We start from the raw sequence: 16,398 nt of genomic DNA on the forward strand, positions 1-16,398 counted from the left end.
AGCACGTGAATACATACGTTATTCACAATAATGTTGTTCTTTGGTGTGATTGTGACTATAATGGCTGTGCTCAAATCAGAGGACAGTTTGTTAAATGCATTCTTTCCAGGTGACATCATCATTGGAGGACTTATCCCAGTGCACTTACAAACTAACAGAACCACAATACCTGGACCTGTTTCCTGCAGCCAGTAAGTTGAACTTCATTAAAACCTGGCACATACGCCACATTCATCATTTGTAATGTTAGTAATCTGTGCTGTGCTACATTTCAGTTATAGCTACCAAATGTTTCTCCAATCTCAAGTGATGATATATGCAATTATGGAAGTGAACCAACGCATACCAAGGCTTCTCCCTAACATCACCTTGGGCTATCACATCTATGACACATGCGGAGATGTCACCTTAGCCATCAGGTCCACTCTCGAGCTTGTAAAGGATCATCAAACATGTTTACTTCCAACAAATGCTCAGTTTGTGCAGCCTAAAGTGATGGCAGTGATTGGTGAAAGGTTCTCGGAGGTCTCAATCGCTGTGTCCCGTATTGTTGCTCTGTCATCATTAACCCAGGTTAGTCTTCACTGTAGTTTAACTTAGAGTTTAAATGCCTTTATTGTCATTTTACGCCATGCGGACACAATTGATTGGTTGCTTGATTGGTGCATGTTAAATAAATATGGACAGTAAAAAGAATGAATAGAATAGAATAGAATGCAAGTTTAGTTTCACAGAGATGCGATACTTTTTTAAATATTTTCTGTGTGTTCTTGTTTTGTTGTTGTTCAGAACATTAATAACTCTGGGGAAAAATGCCAAAACAACAAGCTAAAACAAGTGAGAAATTTGTGCGATCTCTGGTCTTGAATGATGATTATTTGATTATTTTTTTTATCTTATTGAATGTTTATTTTTAGAGAAAATCTGCCAAATCACAGGTGGTCCATGGTCCACAAAACATTTTTATTCAAAATGCATCCCTTCTGGATTAACAATTTATTGTGGAACTTCTGTGATTGAGCCTTATTTCTTCATCTATCTATCTATCTATCTATCTATCTATCTATCTATCTATCTATCTATCTATCTATCTATCTATCTATCTATCTATCTATCTATCTATCTATCTATCTATCTATCTATCTATCTATCCATCCATCCATCCATCCATCCATCCATCCATCCATCCATCCATCCATCCATCTATCTATTAAAAGTGAAGTTGTTGTTGTTGTTTGTTTTTATTTAGAATTGGTGGTAATGGGACAGCCATATAAAATTATGGGGCGGGTCATATCTGGGGCCCAAGACTGAGTTTGATACCTGAGCCTCAAACTGGAATATATACAGTCAATTTCGACTCTAGTTTGTCTTACCGTACTATTTTGTCCTTTGGCCTATCAAAAACCTATACCGACTGCAGAACAATAGGTATTAACAAGCTCTTGTCTTGCATGACACAGATTAGCTATGCATCAACCAGCGAGCTGCTCAGCAGGAAGTTGAAGTTCCCCACTTTTCTGCGAACAATATCAAGTGACGAATATCAGACAAAGGCTATCGCGGAGCTGGTGAAAATGTTCAACTGGAAATCCGTGGCCATTATAGGCAGTGACGATGAGTATGGGAGATACGGGAGTGATCGTCTTACATATAACTTCAGAAAGCTGAAGGACGTCTGCATCGAATTCGTCGACATTCTGCCTGGTTACTTTTCTAAGAACAATTCCCAAACCCACACAAGGCTGATGAGTCTTGTGGAAAACATCAACAAATCCACTGCTGAGGCCATTGTCCTTTTCACCAAGGGTTCCAATGTCGATATTCTAATGGAGGCTGCTATTAAATACAAGCTGAACAGAACATGGATTGCAAGTGACTCCTGGTCCACCTCTACACAGCTTGCGACTTTGCCTGATATTGAGATGGCTGGGCAGGTATATGGTATCAACTCCAAGAGGAATGAGGTGCCCGGATTTAAAGATTATCTTTTGTCCATGTTCAATGGAACAACAAACGCCATCCTCGATTATCACCTGACTCATTATCCACTTTGTTCCAACTGGTCAAAGGAAGACGGAAGCGTCAGTTGTGAATTTACAAATAGCATTCATGTGAAAGGTCGATGTGTGGACATAAAATGCTTGGCCAGTCATATGGATCAGGATGAAGCTTATAATATCTTCTTAGCTGTGCAAGCCATTGCTGAGGGAATCAGACGCCTGCTGGAATGTGACCATCAAAAGTGTAAACGTCATGCTGACTTCACAGCCCTGGAGGTAATATGTTTTCAAAAGAGCATATTTTTCAACCTGTTTGTGTTGGAGATGTAACAAAGGGATCACGATAAATCATTTCAGAATTTTTTCCAGCTTTATGGAAAGGATAAACCATTTGAATATTGACCATTTCAACCGCAAAAAAAAAATAAGTATAAAAATAAATATTTAAGGGGGTAAAGACTGAAATTTTAAGGACAGTAAATAATCTGGACATGTGGCTGCACTGTATACGGAACGGATACTCTAAACTATTGTTATATAGGCGTTAATATAAACCTGCCACCAATATAAACCTTCCAATCGTACAGCTCTCACTCATTTATATTGTAAAACTGTAAAGACGAGAAAATACACTAAACATCACTCAGGTAAGTCCCATATGCAAAAATTATATATCTTTCTAAATGTACACAAATTGCTTGGATTAAATCAATCATATTACTGAATTACAAATGATATTCCTGTTAATACAACCTGTTAATTAGAGGCAAACGAGTATGATTATCAATGCAAAACGTCAATCATAAATCAATCATATAACTGAATTACAAATGATGTTCCTTTCAATACGACCTGTTAATTAGAGGCAAACGAGTATGATTATCAATGCAAAACATGTGCATATGATAAAGTTTACCAAAAGGAAATCCCTAGCACAAACGAAAATGTTAAACATTGAGCTAAACACGTGCAAGGCAACACTATATACTGTATCATGCTGAAGATCAGAACTAACCATAGCTACCATGATATATACAGTCACAAGTTGGACCAATAAATTATTTATTTTGGGCATATTAACGTAAATGACATTATCCCAACAAAGAAAACACAACTCAAAGACACTCGTGGGCCAGATCTCACAAAGAGAGGGAACAAAGCCTGCGCACCAACAGCAACCGCTCCCTACTGAAGCCCTAAAATGCACCATCAACAGCAGCCAGAGGTGGTGCCAAAACACAAAGACTCAGCCAAATAAGGCAGAAAACTGTAACTGTTTAAGGATAAACTAAATCAGTTCCAAAACATCCAAATTACCGTATTTCACAAACCCCCTGCAGTCAGGCCACGGACCACCGCGGGTCCCCATCCCTCACAAAAAAACATGAGTATGTTTGCAGCACAAATGTGAAAGCAGGGGTTGGATTTGAACATTTTTTTACTAATTTAGCCATTTCAGCAATACAAAGTTAATTTAGTCGATAATAAATTTGATAATGATATTCTTTTTCATGTACTATTAATACCTTGAAAACCATTTGCCATTTTCCTTTTTTTTTTAAGGCCTTGATTTACTTTTGCATTCTGTTCATATTCATCTCCATAGCTTCTCGTAGAAATAAAGAAGGTCAACTTCACCGTGGACACGACCCATTTATTTTTTGATAGTAACGGGGACCCCAGTCTAGGATATGACATTTTCTACTGGGACACAGCAGCCAAGACACAACAAGATCACATCAAAAGAATTGGAGAATACTGGCCAAATGGAAATATCGTGGTCCCGGAGGACATTGTGCGAAAAATGCAGAGTGTGAAGGTAAAATTAGCACTGCTATCTTTTATTATGAGCCAAAATCACAATTCAATGTTTTGCTTTCTGACGCATTTGGGTCCTTTAACAGTTGACGGCTTACAATTGCTCTAAAACCTGCAAACCTGGGCAGGAGTTAAAGAAGCAGAATAAACTGATGCAGTGTTGCAGTGATTGTGTTCCATGTGCAGAGGGAGAATATTCCACAAAAGAAGGTAAGAATTCTGATGTGACCAAAATAGAGTCATTGCACAATATAAGAATGTCCATTTTTTAGGTGGAACCTTTATATCTACAGTATTTATATCTACTGATGACAGCTAGGATAGGCACCAGCAAGCAAGTGACCCTAGTGAGGATAAGTGGCTATAGAAAATTGCTGGATGGATGTTTTTATGCAGCCACACTAGTTTACAAACAGTATTCTGATTAATATTGCTTTTGTGGAGTATGAATTAAGTTGCCCTTTTTGGGGTTGAAAATACATATATGGACATAAAGGCAATCTTTAAAAATACAATTTTGGTATTTGGTCATACACACACACACACACGCACACGCACACACACACACACACGCACACACACACACAAAGCATGATTATGAATTTTTTTTAGTGAACAATTAATTCACCTTTTCATTGCTGAAGCTATGCACTTGTTGATGATAAATGTAATTGCTCCCCCAGGCGCAGAGTGTAAACGCTGCAGTGACAATGAGTATTCATCTCCACAGAGGAATGAATGTTTGGAGAAAAAAATTGACTACCTGGGCTGGACAGATCCCTTCATTATCATGTTGAGTTTTTTGGAGGCCTTGGGCATTATTCTAACGCTTGTCTTTGCAGCATTGTTTGTGATTCATCGCGGCACTCCCATTGTGAAGGCTGTGGGAGGCTACTTGTGCTTTTTGGAGCTCTTTTCTTTACTGACATGCTTCTGCCTCACCTTCAGCTTCCCGGGGAAACCCACTATGGCCTCTTGCATGATTGGCATGCCACTCTTTGGAATAACCTTTTCTCTATGTATTTCCTGTATCCTCGCAAACCTGCTGCAAATCTTAGTGGGTTTTATGTTTGATTTGAAGACTAAGTCCTGGCTAAACAAAGTCAACCATCCAGTAGCTGTCGTGGCTGTGGTATCTGGGATCCAGCTGGCTTTGTGTGTGCCATGGCTCTGCTTTTACCCTCCATATTCAGCAAAGGAAAATTTAAAGACAACTATCCTGTTGCAGTGCCATAAAGGCTCTACTGAATTCTTCATAGCTATGCTAGCATACAATGCGCTCTTGGCTCTCATTTGTTTCTTGTTTGCGTTTAAAGGCAAGCAATTGCCAGATCTGTATAAAAACGCAAGTTTAATCACTGTCAGCATGCTGCTGTATTTGATCGTTTGGATACTTTTTATCCCTATCTACATCTTTTTGATTGGGGCATACAAACAAGCCATTGAGAGTGCTGCAATCCTCATTTCTACTTACAGCATCCTTTGTTGTCACTTGGCACCCAAATGTTACATTATGGTGTTTAAGAAGCAAATTAATGATGAGAAAGCCATTGTTGAGTACATCAGGAAGCATTATGAAGGAAAAGGGATCCCTGTGGTTAAATGAGCCTGATTCAAATGACACACACACACATGCACCCACACCTATTGGGGAGCGAGTGAAAATGTCTTGACAATGCAATGTTAATTTATCAACAAACTCAGTTTTGGGGATCTCTTGAAAAGTGATCAACAAGAAGGTACAAGAATTCTGCTCTACACAAGCAATAATAAACATATAGTGTAACTGCTTTCATCCTCGCATATATTGGCTCTTCGTTTTAGATCACGTCGTATGGAACCGTGTTAAGGCAAAGATCAAACTATACAGCTATTAAAAAGTCTAAGCATGCAAGTTTTGACTACAAGGATACTGTGTTTAGAATTTATCAAAAATAATGACTTGAGGTGCCGAATCACCAAAGATTAATCTAAATAAAACAAACCATATTAAAAAGCGTGATGGAGTACACAAAAATCATCTTCAGTACAGTATTTGATAATATGGGTAAAGGTGAGAGATTTGTAGCAATTGCTTGTAGTAGTAATTTCCAGCCACAAGATGGCGCTATTGAAAAATTGTGCAGATACCAAACCGGTTATAGTTGTGCAGCTTCATAATAATGGCTTTCAGGTAATTAAAGGTTGACCACTCACTCAGTTGTGCACCACTTTATTAAAAAAAAAAAAAAAAATACAAAACTTGCAAACGTTTCCATAGGAAAGCATCATGAAATTGCAATCCCATCTCTTTTACAACCATCACATTCTGTTTTCTCCAGGATACAACCACAAAATTAAATTGAGAAGGAGAGGCGCTACTGTCTTGAGTCCCGCTGCATATTTGGAATTGTCAAGCTTTGTTTAACGAGGTTGATCTCGAGTATAACATGACCAACACTACACACGAATGAAAATAAGCAGTTTCAGTATAGGTTTGATGGAACATGCAGTCTCCCTAGGAGTTTATAAAAATTTAGTTTTGACAATGACAATACTTCACTAAATCATAAAGCAGAATGTTCGTCTTAAACATGGGAAAACAGTGCAGGGTTGTGTGAAATGAAGACAAAAGGATATATTCCATACATAATATAGCAGCCATTATTGAATGAAATCTTCCAGCAAACCAGCTAATCAAAATTAGTACCGGTAGCTTAGACACAGAAAAACGTGCAACAATATACCACTCTCCTTCTCCAAATAACTGGCCAACATTTGTCACTAGACAAAACAAAACAAGCTGCTCCTGTAATAAAAGGCGAATGATGTGTGATTAATTGTTGCAAATCATGTTGCCTTTAAACCACATGAGCCTGAGGGGGCTTAGCGGGAATCTCCAAGTTGCTCTCTCTTCCGCAGCAGGCTGGAACATCTAGCATGCCGGATCCCACAGGAAGCGGAAGCCCTTGGGCACAGATCTGCTGCACATGTTGCCTAGAACCGAAACGGTGACCACAGATGAAATACGAAATCGCCACACAATATCCGTGAACCTGCAACAAAACGTTTGAATCTACTAATCTACTAACCAGGCTGGTCGGGAAATGACGTAGTGAATGTCGGGCTTCTGGAAGCCATTGAACGTTGAAGAGGCGGCCACAGTGTAGGCACCCATGTTCTCAAAGAGCAGCCAGTCACCCACAAGCATGTCAGGCAGGTTACACTGCTCCACTATACGATCGAGGCCATCGCATGTCGGACCCCAGATACTGCATAGATACATGGCCTCATCTGGCTTAGGTTTCTATTGAAATAGAGCAGACTAGCAGTTAAAAACCACAACTGTACCATCTTGCCTTTGGTCAACTTTGGTTTTAGCTCACCTTGTGCAAGGTTGGCAGGCAATGAGCATGGTCATACAGAATACAGTTGAAGGACCCATAAACTCCATCATTGACATAGTACATAAGGCTCCTGTCACTGATCCCTTCATCTTCCTCTGTCATGAAAGCACGGGTACTATTACGCCACCGAGTCACAAATTGCATTCCTGAGAACAAATTGCCCTTACCGTCTGAGGCAGATTCGTCGTCGATGAGGACCTTTTTGGCAATAATGTTAACAACCAGCGTGTAAGCAGAGGCTACATAAAAGCGACCAGGTTCAGCAATGATCCTCACACCACTGTCAGCAGGGAAATATCTATCCAGGGCTGGGTTGATGACAGCAGTGATCTATACAGAAGCAAATTATTGTCCAAGATCAAATCAAACAGACAAAACACAGCACTAGACAAGAACTTGTACAAAGTAGACAAAAATATACCTCTTCAAATTTAAGCTCGGTATCTTCTGAACCAGGGAAGCCCCCTCCGATGTCCAAAAGGTTCATGGCGAATCCAAGATCATGCTAAGAGAGGGAGTAGATGTTTAACTTCTTTAAGCCCAACAAACTACTAAACAAAAGCTACCAAGACTTAACAGTCTTTACAAAATATAATTGTTAGCAAGTGAATCAAAACAATGCAGTAATTCTATTCAATTTAACAAGGGCCAAAAAGGCACTCAGGTTTACACATGATTGTATTACAGTTCTTCCCTCACCCCCATATCAAAGACACAGCGGGCATCTGCAATAGCCTGTTTGTAGGCATCAGCGTCAGTGCAGCCGCTGCCTACATGGAAGCTGACGCCTATCACATCCAGCCCCAATTCCTTGGCCCTCTCCAGAAGCCCCCGGCAAGCCTTAAGTTGGGCCCCAAACTTGATGCTCAGGCGGCAAACTGCCTTGGAGTCATCTGTGGCAATACGTAACACCAGCCTGAAAAACAAAGGAACAGGGGCTTCAGACAGGACCAATACGGCACACTGTAAGCCCATTTCTAGGGACATAGTTGAGGAAAAAGAAGCCGTACTTGGCATTGTTATGACAGCGAGCCACTTTCATCAACTCCATTTCGCTGTCAAAGGTCATCATCTGGACTCCATGGGCAGAAGCATACTTGATCTGAGAAACCTGTTTGCAAGGGTTTGCATAGATGATTCTGCTCGGATCCACTCCCAGAGATTGAACAAGCTGGATCTCATTCTGGAGATGAGGAGTAGAAAAAAAAAAAAAAAAAAAAAAAAAATCATAAGATTTCAATTGTGTACTTAAAGTCGCATTGTGTAGAGTTCACAATTCCAGTTTACTGGTGTTACATGAATGCAACACGCGCACCATGGTGTTTCAGAGGGACCAAACATAGGAAGCATATGGTGGCAATACAAATACAATTTGTCATTAGTTTCAGTGCAATATAGCGCAGAAACTACAAAACCTGGGCAAATATGACCAGTTCGATACCTTGGGCTTCCGCCAACATAATCAAGGAGGGCACAGCTGAAAGTGGCAAGTTCATCATGACACATGACGACTCACACATGCGCTGCAGAGTATGGACACTGGTGAGGATTAAAAATAGATAACGCCACGACGCATGCAGTGGGCTGTTTGCGATACAAGGAAACCACAGCAGCTCTTTCTGGCCATTCTTTCAAAGGTAAATTCTTGTTGTACGTAGATGTCTTTGCCGGCGTTTTGTGTTTGGTGGGTGTACTCAAAAGCATGGAGTTAACAAGTCATCCTCACTCCCAACCTGTTTGTTGTGCACACTCGTGAAAATTGTGCTGCGTGGAGCAGAACCCACACATCCTTCTCCTTTTATTTACAACTAGCATACATAGCTTCTATTTGCCTTTTTTTCATTTTTATTTGCCAACGGCAAACAAACCAGATACTCGCTCGGCTGCACACAATATACCAAACTGAAATCCAAAACATGACTTTAATTAATTTGGCGAAGGTTTTGCGAATTCTAAAAGAAACTGCTCTCATCTGAGCGGCGCACTTCATGCATTATAAATAGCCATTAAAAGACCTATGATTATATAGATTTAAAAAATATGTTGACTTGACAGAACACATTCATTTATACCTTATTGAAATTCATAGTGGGCTTTTAAAATGAACAATTGTCTGAATATTACACCTTTTCCTTTTAAGAGCTGGCCATATTTTTCCAACATACCTTGCTTGCACAGTCAAAACCAGTTCCCAATGAGGCCAGTGTCATCACAACAACCCTGCTGTCATTGCACTTGACGGCATAGAAAGGAGAGACGCGAGGAAGTGCCCTTGCCCAGCGCAAATGCTTCTTCAAGACATCCCCCAGGTCACACACATAGAAGGCGTCCCTATCATCCTGCAAGATTGAACACAATGGTTTGACACATGTATCATTAAATAGAACAAACCACATCTTTCTCAAAGCCAACACTAGAGCTTACAGTCATGGATGACTCATTGATCTTCTGCTCTACAATATCCTTGGCAGAAAAGCCCTCCTCAAGAAAAGAGAAATCAAACTCAGCAATATTCATGGTTGCAAGAAGACCTTTAATTGTTCCCTCAGAACCTGCAAGAGTGTAGGTAAGGAATGGTCAGTACTGTGCTTGTGGCATAAAATAGATTCAGGGTAAACACACAAGGCACTTACTTTGGATACAAAAGAGATGGAATTTTTATGTCAGTCCCTCAGGGTGCAGGAGATCCAAGGTGGCTCACCAGTGAAATTAAACCCCTTTAAATAAGCCTCAAGGCCAGGGCCTGTTGAGCTGACTGAGTGTGTTCTCCTGGAGTAATGATTCTGATGAAAGAAGCACGAGTATTACAATTATGACGGCACGTTCTTAAAAGGGATCAAGAACGCTTGTCTTGTAGAAGAAATGTACAGTTTTCAATCAATTTAATTTGTTAAACCGGATGATCATTATCCCAATAAGACTGATAAACATGCATATTTTATGAGTTGTGCAACGTAGCATTCTTGACTCTACTGAGTCAGGAAAACTTGACACCGTATGCTCACTAAAAAAGATTGCGACGAGGCCCCGCCCATACACGATTCCCTCCAATCGCCTCAAAGATACTCCTTCATCCTATTTGAACGACATCAAAACTAACAAATGGAAGGTGGGCGAATTACGTAAATTTCAGTTTGCCGGTTCCGTTTCTCATGCCATGTGTCCACTCGACACGAGGGGCGATTTTACGAAATGAATCATTCGTTTATATACCACGCTCTACATAGTTTATGAGAACATTGAGAGCAATAACTTGTCATGCTCATCAGATTAACGCCACGCGGCTAATTCGCATTGTGCGTAGGCAAGACAACGAGCTAGCTCGCAACGACTCCCCCTTAAACCTTATTTGCGTCTTATTAATACTGAAGTTACTTGTGTATTCGTCATTTAATGTGCTGCTGCCCCTCCTGACCAAAACAATAAATAAAAAAAATTAAATGATCACAGGGGATACGGCCATTCATTCTCACGAGTTACGGTTACCGAACATTCAAGACTAACAGGAGCCATATGTAATCATAAACGGGCGGCTTACCTTAAAAAGCATTTACAAAGAGTTTGTCCATTAGACGCAAGCGCTGGGGTGTAAAAATCAGGGTTTCCGTTAGACAATGGAGCCGCAACTTGCGACTTCTCCTCCACTTGGCTGAGACTGAAGCGAAATCGGCGGACGTCCCGTCCTGTATTTATAGGAAGCTCGTTGCCACGGCAACGCAGCCAGCTGAAACCGGCCTCCCATCCACGCAAGAACCGGTTTGGACTTGTCAAGTTGTCCCCATCAACATGGTGGAGGAGGACAAGAGAAACACCGTTAGCAATCATCTTCATTCATTTTCTGCGATGCTGTACTGTAGCGGACTGTGCCCCTGGCAAAGCAGTTTTGCACTCGTTTTTTCCCCCAAAATTTGCACGTCATTACTTTTTTTTTGCCTGTGAGGGAAAATGAACATTTAACATACCAACACACTATTGTAAGAGTAGGTCAAGATCCATGAGCTTTTTAAGCAATATAAGGTATTGAGTTTCCTTTCATCTGTCCAACTTGCTTCTCTACGTCAAGAGTAATTTACAAATTATTGGGCACCACAGTGGCAGACTGGTTAGCACGTTGGGCCTAACAGTTCAGAGATCCCGGCTTCAATTGTAGCTTGCCCCAGTCTTCCTGTGTGGGGTTTGCATGTTCTCCCCATGCTTGCATGGGTGTTCTCTGGGCACTCTGATCTTGTCCCATACCCTCAAGAGCATGCATTGGACACTCTAAATTGCCCTAAAGTGTGATTGTTAATGGTTGTTTGTCTCTGTGTGCCCTGCGACTGGTTGGCAACCAGTCCAGAGTGTCCCCCGCCTACTGCCCAAAGACATCTTGGATAGGCACCATCAAGCCAGCAACCTTAGTGAGGATAAATAGCTAAAGAAAATGGATAGAAGAATGTAGATCATTATATATTTAGCAGTAGTGAAATCTCAGAATGACCATTTTACCAGTTGTGATGACCAATCACTGCTTCACTTGTGAATGTCAAATACCAAACTCAGAAAACAAGTGCGGTCATTAATTTGATTGGTCATTAACGGATCCCTGAGCCACTGAGATGTCATTTTCAGTCGACAGCAAGTGTCGAAATAACCGCCCCCAAGATGGATTAAACCGGATGACTTTTGCTGCTTAATTCATGTTTCACAGATGCAAATCAATCCGAATACCGTGTATAGGCCTGCATAAAATCTTGTAAAGGGATTAAACTCAAAATCATAACCCTGATGACCTAGCATTCTAATATCATGGGTAAATACAAGCCTGTTTGCGGTTTCACGGTTAATCTGTGGGATTGTCCGATTTACTGCCAGACTGAAAAAGGCTGCTCGCTATTATTGACCGCAGCACGTCAAGCGCTCATTCTAACTTACTGCTAAAGGTTTTTGACCAGACTGATGAGATTAAGCGAGGTCATACAATGACTCAGATAGCAAGCTGTCAACAGTGTGCACCTGGCACATGACAACCACAGCATTACTGCACAAGTCAATAACAATAATGTGGGCCCGTTTTAGTTTGAAGCAGTGGTTTAGATGGTACTTTTTTCACTGGGCGTTTATTACACAGCTTCTTAAATAGGATAAAAGCCAGAAGTAGAGCAGAAGTTGAGCAATTATCAATAGACGAAATGAAGCTACCAAAATAATTTCCAAGGAGAAATAAATGCAAGCAGAGAATCTGATATAAAATTTAAAAAAACAGCTGTAACTATCAGAAAAATAAGGAAATGAAATAAAGTACAGCGTTAAAAATAAGTAAATAAAAAGCAGTGGTGAGCTGCAGACGTTGTGTCTGAATAATAGGAACAGAAAAATGGGAACAATTCATGATATAAAACACATCATTCTAAATATTTTTCTGAACAAGGCTGTAGTTTCAAATCCATTGCGGTGGTGTATGACATTTGGTTAGTACTGAGTTCCACACTTTACAGAGGACATCACTCTAAAGAGCAGATATTCTACTGCTTTCTAGCATCAACCACAATCAAGATGAAGATGAATGTATAATTTCTATGGCTCTTTTTAAGCAGATCAAACTGTGAATTATTATGGTCAATTGTCATATTTATACAGCACATTGATGATTTCCAAACTGTGCAAAAAGCCTGCTGGGCAGGAAGTGGGGCCCACGATTGAGAGCGAATTAATTTGCAAGCGCATCTTTGGTATGTTTGGACCAAATCATAAGACCACAGTAAATATATAAATTATGGTAGTAAAGCCAGGATGAAGAATTTCCTCTCAGTCTTTCTTTATCAGCTTTTGTAGTGTCTGTATCTTCCGCTGTGTAAAATGTAATATATTTGTCTGTCGGTACAGAGTGCCGTGACCTGACCTTGCTTTTGCAAGGCCACACAAAAGACAATAAAGACAATCGGTTTGTAACACACACACACACATATATATGTATATATATATATATATATATATATATATATATATATATATATATATATATATATATATATATATGCAACTTCCATATATTGCATTGTGCTTTATTACTATGAGTTGAAAAAAAAACAAGCTGATGAATCTGTTTATTTAAAGAAAAGCCATGCTCTTTATGGGGGATTGGCCTTGTTCATAAAATAATAGTGAAAAAAACCTAAACCAGAATAAAACTAGAATATAATAGAGGAAAAAAAAAACGTATTAACCTAATCTTAGATCTTTAGCAATGGCGACACAGAACATCCCTGGAGACAATGAATTGTGTTTGCTCTAATGTTTTAATTGGCATGTCCTATCAATAGTGTCATTGAGAGATTGGTAAATCATGACTTTTCCCCCAAAAACCTATATAAAGTCCAGTTCAAATGTCTCAAATGGGTGCATTGTTCAAAGAAAACCAGATGGAGTACAGCACACATACAACACGTGCGATGGCAAGCACAAGTGAATTGAGCTATAAATTGGATTTAGTGAACCCCTCATTTTCAGATGGATTGAACTACAAAGTTTGATATGTCAATTCACTGACTCAAAAGAAAAGAAAAGCAAACCAAACCATTAACAAAATATTCAAGCACTCACTTTTTATGTGGTAAGGAATCTTAATTCATATGGCACATTAAAAACGGTTATTAATATAACATTAATAACTGTATCATTTTTAACCTTACCAAAACACTCAATCAATTTGAGTTAACCTTCAACAATTTTTACTACTTTTTACATTGTTTATACAGGACTACAGGTTAGTCTAAAAAATAACCAAGTTCATCAAAATGCCTGAAATAAGAAATAAAGATGCCAATTCTTCTTTTATTGCAACTATAATTCACATATCAAAAACAAAGCCTTTTCCCTTGGATCAACCACGGCCCCCCTGGCATCACCCTAGGGGGCCCGCCCCACTATTTGAGCCAAACATAAGTGCCCCTTTTATTTACCAACATATTCAATTTGACTACAAGTATATTTGTTACTTTTTAGTCATACTGAAGTTTACAAAATAAATATTACAAATTAGACGCTTCCTCATCACAAATTGGGTCAATTTTTACCCAAACAGCTTGCTGCCAAATATAATCGAGCTCTTTGAGAATGACGTCGATTATGTGGCTCTATTTGACAATTTCTAAATGATTTTTTTTTAAATATATCAAACTGGTTGAATTGATTGTTTTATGAAAAGCCATGAATACTTTCACAATTTAATATAAAATGAATTCCAATATAGTTTTTTTTTTTTTTTTTTTAATAACTCTTTCACGGACACCCTGCAGTCAGGCCATGGGCCCACGAGGGTCCGCGGACCCTACTTTGAGAACCACTGCCATAGAGCATCTGCCAGCAATGAACGTCTGAAGTTAGTTAATTGATCCTGTTAAATCGGTCAGAGGGTAAGAGATCAAAAACACAGGTGTTTAGCAGGTAAAACCCAGGAAGTCTTGACCTCAAAATACTTAAGCGTTTGATTGGCCCAGACTGCTACTTACAAGACTGCAGCGCCTAGCGCTTGTCCGCCTGATGTTACATTCAAATGAGCAGATTCTATTTGTGGTATTTATTCACTGTGAGCCATTTATCACATTAAATTAAATAGTTGATGTGCATGCAGAGCCTTAAGCCAAGTGTTGGCACACTAATAATCAAATTAAAATTCTCTGGAAACAGACGACTCCACCCAAATAGCTACACCCAAAAACAAACAAGCAAGACTGTCAACTACTGTTTTGTAGTCTGTTTTTCACATTTATAATCTGCCATTGTTAGATCAAAGACAATTTATTTTCGCTAATTATAGGTGGCCTGGCTCCCAGTAACACAATTGTAAATGATAGCAATTGTTAGTGATGTGACAAGTAACTTTCCAACTTATGCAGTAAATGAGTTGTTTAATTTGTTCATTGTCCTTGAGTTATTTAATTTGATCAAATGGATGGATGGATGGATGGATAAAAAAAAGGTTTAAACAACATTTTCCTAAAGTAAAAATATAGTTGAACTAGCTTCACTACAATTACTGGTAATATTAAAGTAATATTAAAGTTTGCAATGCAGGTTTGTCATCTATTGATAATTGGATATTAATGCCCAGTAGGGAAATTCTGTTAACAATATCAAATAATAGTATCAAGACGTGCCTGGCACTTAATCAACAATATCTAATCAGTGCAAAGGTCATGCAAACTCTTCATTCTTTTCAAGGTTGAGCTCCCAAGAATGAGTTTGCTTAGCAAGGCATTGACAAAAAGACAGAAAAAAAGTGATCTCATTTTCACAGACAATTTTTGTGCCATCTGAGTCATGGTCTGAAAGATCAATGAACTGTCGACATCAGCACATTTTACTCCTTTGATCCTTTTGGAGAAAGAACCCACATTGACGTGCAGAATTACTGCTTCACTCTGAACTATAGAAGCTAAAAAAATGTAGAAAAAAAACAAAATAGATCCAATGCACACACAGATCATCACAAAAGTGACCTGCACAAGAATTTGACAGGTTTGTTGTCCTCAGATACAGAAATGGAGTTTTGTGTAACATTTAGGTTAGATGGCATTTTTTTCTCCTGAAGCGAAGTTTTATTCTATTTAAATAATTTGGCAGCACAGCATAAGACTGGTTAGAACGTCTGCCTCACATGTGAAGGTCATGGAGTTGCTTCTGGTTCCAACCTTCCTGTATGGAGTTTGCATGCTCTCCCCATGCCTGTGTGGGTTTTCTCTAGGCACTTCAGTTTCCTCACACATTCCAAAAACATGTAAACATAATGACCACTCTAAATTGTCCTAAGGTGTGTGTGTGAATACGGATGGTTGTCTTTGTGTGCTCTGCAATTGGCTGACGACCAGTGAGTTTAGTGTGTAGCCAGCCATCTGTCTGAAGACAGCCATGATAGGCTCCAGCATGCCAGTGACCCTTGTGAGGATAAGCGGCTAAGAATATCCTTGAAAGGATAGATATATATATATATATATATATATATATATATATATATATATATATATATATGTGTGTGTGTGTGTGTGTGTGTGTGTGTGTATAGAGAGAGAGAGAACCATGAACTGCGTTATATGCGTTCCGAAAGTACATACAAATAAGTAGGCTCTCAGCACATTGGCTTACTGTGTTGCTTACAACTACAGTACTACCAATTAATACAAAAATGAAATAAAATTAAACGGCATCCTTCTATG

At 39.3% G+C, this 16,398-nt stretch overlaps 2 protein-coding genes across 2 annotated transcripts; one reads left to right on the plus strand and one right to left on the minus strand.

Annotated features, from left to right (window-relative positions):
• Window positions 1-5,612, plus strand: LOC148413140 (G protein-coupled receptor family C group 6 member A-like). Its single transcript, XM_088433440.1, has 6 exons — window positions 1-191; window positions 276-573; window positions 1,464-2,279; window positions 3,610-3,822; window positions 3,908-4,031; window positions 4,505-5,612. Exons 1-6 carry the CDS (start codon window positions 31-33, stop codon window positions 5,425-5,427), a joined length of 2,535 nt encoding a protein of 844 aa, XP_088289566.1. The 5' UTR covers window positions 1-30; the 3' UTR covers window positions 5,428-5,612.
• Window positions 5,613-6,017: 405 nt separating this feature from the next.
• Window positions 6,018-10,909, minus strand: odc1 (ornithine decarboxylase 1). Its single transcript, XM_088433970.1, has 11 exons — window positions 10,746-10,909; window positions 9,841-9,990; window positions 9,632-9,759; window positions 9,373-9,546; window positions 8,218-8,390; window positions 7,907-8,123; window positions 7,629-7,712; window positions 7,375-7,537; window positions 7,187-7,302; window positions 6,893-7,107; window positions 6,018-6,797 (listed from the first exon to the last, which is right to left on the minus strand). Exons 3-11 carry the CDS (start codon window positions 9,722-9,724, stop codon window positions 6,662-6,664), a joined length of 1,371 nt encoding a protein of 456 aa, XP_088290096.1. The 5' UTR covers window positions 9,725-9,759; window positions 9,841-9,990; window positions 10,746-10,909; the 3' UTR covers window positions 6,018-6,661.
• Window positions 10,910-16,398: the final 5,489 nt, after the last annotated feature.

This window comes from Hippichthys cyanospilos, chromosome 14, assembly GCF_059441005.1.
Source record: "Hippichthys cyanospilos isolate Australia breed blue-spotted pipefish chromosome 14, RoL_Hcya_1.0, whole genome shotgun sequence".
Lineage (NCBI taxonomy): Eukaryota > Metazoa > Chordata > Actinopteri > Syngnathiformes > Syngnathidae > Hippichthys > Hippichthys cyanospilos.

Excerpts from the sequence above, each read along its gene's own strand:
- LOC148413140 (XM_088433440.1), top strand. The coding sequence starts at position 31 with ATGTTGTTCTTTGGTGTGATTGTGACTATAATGGCTGTGCTCAAATCA. Across the intron at positions 2,280-3,609 it reads CTGACTTCACAGCCCTGGAG|CTTCTCGTAGAAATAAAGAA; the intron begins GTAATATGTTTT and ends TCATCTCCATAG. Across the intron at positions 4,032-4,504 it reads AGAATATTCCACAAAAGAAG|GCGCAGAGTGTAAACGCTGC; the intron begins GTAAGAATTCTG and ends TTGCTCCCCCAG.
- odc1 (XM_088433970.1), bottom strand. The coding sequence starts at position 9,724 with ATGAATATTGCTGAGTTTGATTTCTCTTTTCTTGAGGAGGGCTTTTCT. Across the intron at positions 8,124-8,217 it reads CGCTGTCATAACAATGCCAA|GCTGGTGTTACGTATTGCCA; the intron begins GTACGGCTTCTT and ends TTTGTTTTTCAG. Across the intron at positions 7,108-7,186 it reads GCCTGCCAACCTTGCACAAG|AAACCTAAGCCAGATGAGGC; the intron begins GTGAGCTAAAAC and ends CTATTTCAATAG.